Here is a 7,126-nt window from a genome sequence, read left to right on the forward strand (position 1 = left end):
TGCAGCCGCAGACGCAGCTGCAGCCGCAGACGCAGACGCAGCCGCAGACTCATGAGCAGACAAAATAACACCATGGACAGACAGAAGGAACACAGAGAAGAGGAAGCACAGAATAAACATTGGGAAACTAAATAACAAAACCTAAAAACAAGAACTCAGGAAGTACTACCAAAACTAGGAAACTGAAATACTAGGACAGAAACCAAAACAAACAGTCATACTTCGTAATAAAATCAAAAGTAAAAGTACAAAACCCAAAACACACAACACAAAACACCTATCCAGACTCAAAAACAGCTTCTTCCCCTGGGCCATTCAGACTGTTAACAAACACTATCCTCCCCACACCCCACCCCTACCATGTTGTTTATTCCTGCTGTCCTACTATTTATATTTTATTCCTGCACAGAATAAAATATATATTCCTGGTGTGGAGCACACACAACTTCATTATAGAGAAAAGGACATTAAAGAAACAATGCTGGGCATCCTCTGCACATGGTTGTAAACAATCAGAGGAGCCTATTCAGCGACAGGTTGCTTCTCCCAAAGTCAAAAACTAACAGACTTAAAAACCTCTTTGTCCCACACGCCATCAGACTGTTTAACTCCTCACTGGAGGGGAGAGGGAGGGGAAACAGGAGGACTAAGGAGGGTGGGAACAACTGAGCTGTAGTGCTTTTTTACACTGTGCAATATTTGTTTTTTCTTATATTCAGCTGTGCAATAATCACTGTGCAACATACTCAAATGTGCAATTCTATTTATCCATATTGTATATTCTATATTTATATATGTGTATATATGGTGTATTTATGCTTATATCCTTACTCTCATTCCCCTTATGGTATCTGTGACATGCAACTTCTGTCGGTGCTGTGCTACTGGAAACTGAATTTCCCGGAGGAACCCACCCGAGGGATTAATAAAGTTTAATCTAATCTAATCTAATCTAATCTAATCTAATCTAATCATATAAAATGACAATAAAGGGTTATTCTATTCTATTCTACAGATTCAGATAATGGACTTTCTCAAACTTGTGTGAATATCTTAAAAATGCTTGTAAAAACTTTGGCCCCATGAAAGAGAGAATAACCTTCCTCTTAAAAGAGCAAAACATTCACTTCTTGGACTGTTTTATTGTTGACTAAGCTGTTCATGAATATATGTGTGCATTTTCATTATGGTTAAATTCCATATTAAGTGCACTTGGCTGGTATCACTACATACATCAGTCCATTGAAGTAGTGGATTTTACTATAGCTGTTTTCACAGAAAATAGGCACAATGTTGTCTCTGTGCTCCATGTTAGCTCTGTCCCCCCTGTCAGCTATGTCTCCTTGTCAAGTCTCTGTGTATGTCTTCTGTTTCCTGTTTTGTTTTGATACTTCCTTGTCCTGTGCTCATTACATTCAGTTTTGCTTCCTCCCGGTCTCCTTATGTCAGATTAGTTCTAGCTGTGTTTTCAAACCAATAAAGCAGAGTTTTTAAAAACACTGTCTGTCATATGCAGCCTACAGGAAATTAATGATGTAAATGTGAAACAAACTTTAAGCATGCATGGAAAATATGCTTCTTTTTTATTCTTTTTGAGACAGGCCGTGTTGTGTGTGCTAGCATACAGTTGTCCCAATACGGCTGTGTGCAGGCAAGAGTAGGACCCAAACGCAAACTCGCAGAGACAAAAAGTAAACATGCCAGGACTCGCTGGCAAGCTGGAAACCCGTGCCAGCCCCCTGTATGCAGATTGCAGTGCGGCAACCCACATAGACAATTGGCTGCCTGGGATCCTGTGACGCTCCATGAAGCAATTAGTGGCTGATTGTGCTGAAGATTCTTCACACTGTGGGCTGCTGCCGAGGACTGAACATGCAGTTTGTCCCCCTTGCCTCTCTTTTTGAACTTTGCTTGTTAATCTCTATGGTTGAACTTAGCTGGAGCAGATTTTTGTGGTGTTACTGCTTGTCACGTTAGCCTTAGTTAGCTTTAGTTAGCTTTAGTTTTTCACTCCCGTGTGTGTGTTAGTTAATTATGTGCTGATTATATGCCCAGTGGTCTGCTGAATGCAGCCCTATCGTTTTTCTGTTTGAATTTTGCAATAAAACCTTTATTTCACTTAGTTTCCCGTGTGAGGGCTTATGTATGTTACTCCTCCCTGTCCCCTAGCAGAGGGCGTCGTAACACAGAGCACTGTTATGAGTGGAGGACTGTAGCAGCGCACACAAGAGGAATTCATGAGTCAACAGACTGAAATTAGCTACCCCATAAAAGTGGTCACCTTTAAGAAGAAATAAGTCAAAACCTTACTAAATTAGAGAAATTTTGTGTTAGTATCTTTCCCAAGGAAAATGCAAAATGCATGCAGACTGAGAGCAGCCAGGGATCAAACCACCAACTTTCCAGTTAGTAGAATTTGGAATATTGATATCAAAATTAATTATAAAAATACAACACACATTACAAATAAGTGCAGTTTATACAACAATACAGCATGTGTGGTTGCCTGCATGTGTTTTCCAGAATCCATTTTGTGGTCTTCAATTAACTGTGTGTTTAGTTCTTGGGAATAATAGATATATGTATCAGCTTCCTGGTATGGATGCTGGCGAAGTCGGAGTGTACAGACAGACCAAATTTTCACTCATAAGAGTCTGAGGAATGTTTTTCAATTGGAGCTTGGGATTTACCCTCCGGCATGCAATTCTGTGAAACCAGCCATCTAGAATGAAATATTCAGCAGAAGTCTACAGATCATTGGAGAGCATGTACACAGACCTTCAGCACGCTGTATGAAAGGTGGAGTTTGCTAACTAGATGTGGGGTGAGCAATTCCTTTGCTTTCTGTGTCTGCTGTTTTAAGGTACCAAAACGCTCAGGATGACCACATGACTTAAGGCACAGAAAAGTGCAATAGTCACTAAGACAATAGCACAAGGCTACACCTTTTTCCCTGTCTGTTTTCACTTCCTTAAACACCCTTCAGTGGATTTATTGTCTGTTTTCCTCTGTCCTTTAACAGAACGCCTGTTCTCCTGCACCACTCCAGGGCTTGCTTTTAGCATGGGGGAATCAAACTGGCGACCCCTGCTCCAGAGGTGTGTCTTACCACTACACTATTTAGCGTCTTCCTGTTAAAAGGGAGTTTTTCCTTCCCACAGTTGCCAAGTGCTTGCTTATCCAGGGTTGTCTGATTGTTAAAATATAAAGATCTTAAGGTGATTGCTTTGATTTAGCGCTACGTAAATAAAACTGAATTGAAACTTTGTTTTTATTACAATTCAAGCAAATTCTGCAGTAAAATATTCAGAATGGAAATGAATAACAAAATCATTAATATTGAACCAGTTTAATAAAGAAAACGTAGTCAATGATCAGGTCCAGACCACTGGCCATACAGTCATGTTTTATAGCAGTTTTGAATCTTTTGATTTTGCAAAGGATATAGTGTGAGAAATATAACCACACACAAAGCCGCTGTCATTGAATTGACCTGCAAATAACCTGCAAACACCCGGTGAGCATAATCTCAATAGGGAGAAACAGTCCACAACTTTTACATGCTGGCCCATGTCACGGGTGTGGGGGTGTGGGGAGGTGGGGTGGGGTGTCAATACATAGACTAAAGACATTTCCACTACACCACCAACACATTAAGCATCAAACCTTTTAGTCGGGCTCAAAATAATGTCCTTTCTGGTTTTATCTTACGCCTGTTTACTGGCACACACAGTGTGCTCTCATCATTTATCTCATAATGAATAAAGCAGGCGTAAATCATTCCTGCTGTATTTGTTACACAAAGCATTTCAAACACTTCCTGGGCATGTTTAAAGTTTCATATTTACATCAATTTTTTTCTGTAAATCATTTACAAACTGGGATCAGGCTGATCAATTTTGTGCCAGACAAAAGGAAAATGAGGATATGCAAAGACACTTTTTTCCTACCATTGTTGTGCAGCACATTATTATTATTATTAGTATTATTAGTATTAGTATTCTTTTGGCTTACTGCTTTATTCAACACACTTTATTTATTGAATGTTATATCAACAGTTTGACATAGGACAACAAAAAAACATCCCAAGCTCCCGACCCGGAGAGAAGTCAGGAGGGACATACATGAATAGTTAATAATTATAATAAATAATCAGGTATATTTCTGATTTCTTCCAAATAACCTCATTTGCCACCTGTTGAGCTGTTGACATTGTTCACATACAAACCCTAAAAACTATGTTGCATCTCTGTGAACCCACTCACACTTTCCATTGAAAAAGAGTAGGCAATGACACGTCTTTTAACCTTATAAGGATTAATCTTTTAGCTATCACTGTACCAAAGGCAATGGCATCCAGCCTGTATTTTGTGTTCATGACATTGTTTGTCAAGCCTGACATGTATTGTCTTTTACACATTAAAAAAACAAAACAAACAAACAAACAAACAAACATTTTTTTGTTTGGCTTCTTTTAGAAAAACAGCCAACATAAAGACATCTTTACCAGAGCCAGAATCCAGGAAAAGGTCACAAACATGTAGCAACACATCTGAAAGCATATTGATTTGCTCTCCTGATATTTATACTGCAGCATTGATATTTTAACCTTTAAACAAAACGTTAAATGACCCAAACCCCAAAACATGATCTCATGCTCTAATGAACAGACATTTTAATTTGACAATTTTACTGTTACAATACAATCAACCAAAATAAATAGATAAAGAAAAAATACTGCTAATCATCAACATTGAACCAGTTTAATAAAGAAAAAGTCAAAGATCAGATCTGGATTTAAGCCACACAATCATCTTTTATATTAGTTTTGAATGCACATGCTTTTTAGTTTTACAAAGATCATAGAAAAAAGGGAAAATTGTGTCCACAAGTTTATAGTAAACAGCATAAACAATAAACATGAAAAAAAAAGTGTCTATAATGGTATAAAATACAACAAAATATATCAAGAATCAATTTACATCCTAAAATTACCAATATTTCTGCCTATTAGATTTTAGACTTTTTTATTCTACTCATTCAGCCTTTGTTGGCGTACTTAATGTTTTAGTCATTTCTATCTCGGCAGATAAAGGAGCTGCAGAGGAGGCCTCCTCCCAGGAACAGAAGTGCTGTGGTGATCCAGCCAATATAAAGCGAGGCTCCCAGTTCCAGAGTGCCATGGGGCAGAAAGCTGTTGAAATTATTCTGGATGGTGGCGGTGGTGGTCCAGCAGAAGTATTTCCCGCAAACATTATTTAGTATTATTTGTGGTTAAAAACTTTAATGACAAAATTATTCAACAAAACAACTTTTGAAATTTCTCCAGTCTAAACTAAATCCTTTTGGTAGTTACTGTTTGACACAACAGATGTGTTGAAGTAAAACTGACACTTTGTCAACTCTGACTTGTCATCTATGATTAGATGTAACACATATAAAACTTTAAAAAACCCAACCGCTTAATTGTCGTTTTTAATGTATAATTTTTAAACTTTTTAAACTTTGGCAGTGTGGTCTTTGTTAACAGTTTTTTAATCATCTTGTCGTTTTATTTTTCAATGCAAAACTCGACAATGTTCAGTTTTTGCAAACTCATTCTTACTATGTTTATTAAGCTGCTTTAATGTTAAAAAAGGCACAAAAAATACATATTATTTTGCATGCTCTGAAATATTCATTTTCTTTTGATATAAATTTCACTTGTATACAATCACACACAAAAAAATATTTTTATTCAAAAAGCATATGTAAAAACAATTTCATGATCATCAATATTGAATCAATTTAATAAAGAGATGATAGTCAAAGATAAAACATAGACTTACAATGCATAGATTTCATAGCGGTTTTAAATGGACATGGTTATGACTTTACACAGATCCCTGAAAAAGTCAAATCTGTCTCCAAACTTATGAGCAACAAAAACAATAAATGAAAAGAAAAATACAAAAGGTGGTTATAATGATTATAATAGATTCAGAGTCAAGTTACACAGTCAAACTGCAAATATTTCTTCATATTTGAATCTGATTTTATACTTTGTTAATCTACTCATTCAAATGACAAACTTAAGGGGAAAACTTTCATAAAACTTTTTTCTTATTTCCAAAAAATGCTCGATGTATAAAAATAAGCCTTATTTAAAAAGCAATAAGGCCTTGCTTACACAATGTAAGAGTTGGAGTAATGTTTTACTCAGTTCCATTTCTGCGGAAAAAGGAGCTGCAGACGAGGCCTCCTCCCAGGAACAGAAGTACAGTAGTGAACCAGCCAATGTAGGCCGAGGCTCCTAACTCCATCTTTTTAAGTACATCGCGATCAGGATCATTAAAAAACAGGGTAGGATGAAAATGATCATTGATGGTGTTGGTTGTCCAGCTAACTGGGATGAGAACAAAGAAGCCTGCAATGAGGAAGGCAATTCCAGAAGTCAGAGCCATTTTCCTCCTTTGCCTTTCGTCTGGCACAAAGTTCATACAATTTCTCCCAGCCACACCAAGCAGGATCCCAAGGAGCTCAGTGAAAATGGCAGTGATGATGAGTCCTCTAGCAGCCTTCATGTCTGCAGGTAACGGTATATACTCGTACCCCATGCAATGCGTTTCATCCCCTGGTGAGATCACACATCTCTCCCATAAACCATCCACCAAGGATATGATAATTTTGGAATTTTTGAAGGCTGTCAAGATTCTCCATGTGGGGAGAGCACAGCTAATGATGCTCCCCAGAAAGCCGATGCAGGCCAAAGCCAGGCCTAGAAGCTGTCTTTCGCAAGCCACCATAATGAAGCTCTGTGACTTTCTTCAAGGAGGAAAGATGATGTGTTCAAAGGAGGTTCGGTAATTTATCTGAAGAGCTCAGAAGGAAGTGGTTATCATTTGGTTATAGTACTCAGAATTTGACTGTGGCTTCCTCTGTACCTGTTCACACTTTTAAAGGAGATGACAGATTTTATTGTTGCCTCTGAGTTGAAACTGATTTCTAAAGAAGGTGACACATAATGACAAAAAACAGCACACAGAAAAACTTAACCCAAAATAAATAATTTGAAAAATGCAGGTAATATTTGGTTGGATCGTACTAAATATGCATCATCAAAACTGAAAAATGCCACATCTCAGTG

General features: G+C 37.6%; 1 protein-coding gene across 2 annotated transcripts; it reads right to left on the bottom strand.

Moving 5' to 3' along the window:
* Positions 1-5,067: 5,067 nt before the first annotated feature.
* Positions 5,068-6,785, bottom strand: LOC146700327 (claudin-4-like). 2 transcript variants are annotated; one of them, XM_085470506.1, is made up of 2 exons: positions 6,340-6,785; positions 5,068-5,194 (listed from the first exon to the last, which is right to left on the bottom strand). In XM_085470506.1, the coding sequence occupies exons 1-2, from the start codon at positions 6,783-6,785 to the stop codon at positions 5,068-5,070; spliced, it is 573 nt and encodes a 190-aa protein (XP_085326632.1). The 2 variants fall into 2 exon arrangements, with proteins under 2 accessions (XP_085326632.1, XP_085326631.1); XM_085470505.1 differs by lacking the exon at positions 5,068-5,194 and having other exon boundaries at positions 6,195-6,785.
* Between the last annotated feature and the right edge of the window lie 341 nt (positions 6,786-7,126).

This window comes from Copadichromis virginalis, linkage group LG10, assembly GCF_057382275.1.
Source record: "Copadichromis virginalis isolate Kocher_CV1m ecotype Utaka linkage group LG10, C_Virginalis_male_GT1.1, whole genome shotgun sequence".
NCBI classification, from domain to species: domain Eukaryota; kingdom Metazoa; phylum Chordata; class Actinopteri; order Cichliformes; family Cichlidae; genus Copadichromis; species Copadichromis virginalis.

Bases quoted from the DNA above. Each gene is read 5' to 3' on its own strand.
- LOC146700327 (XM_085470505.1), bottom strand. From the start codon at position 6,785: ATGGTGGCTTGCGAAAGACAGCTTCTAGGCCTGGCTTTGGCCTGCATC.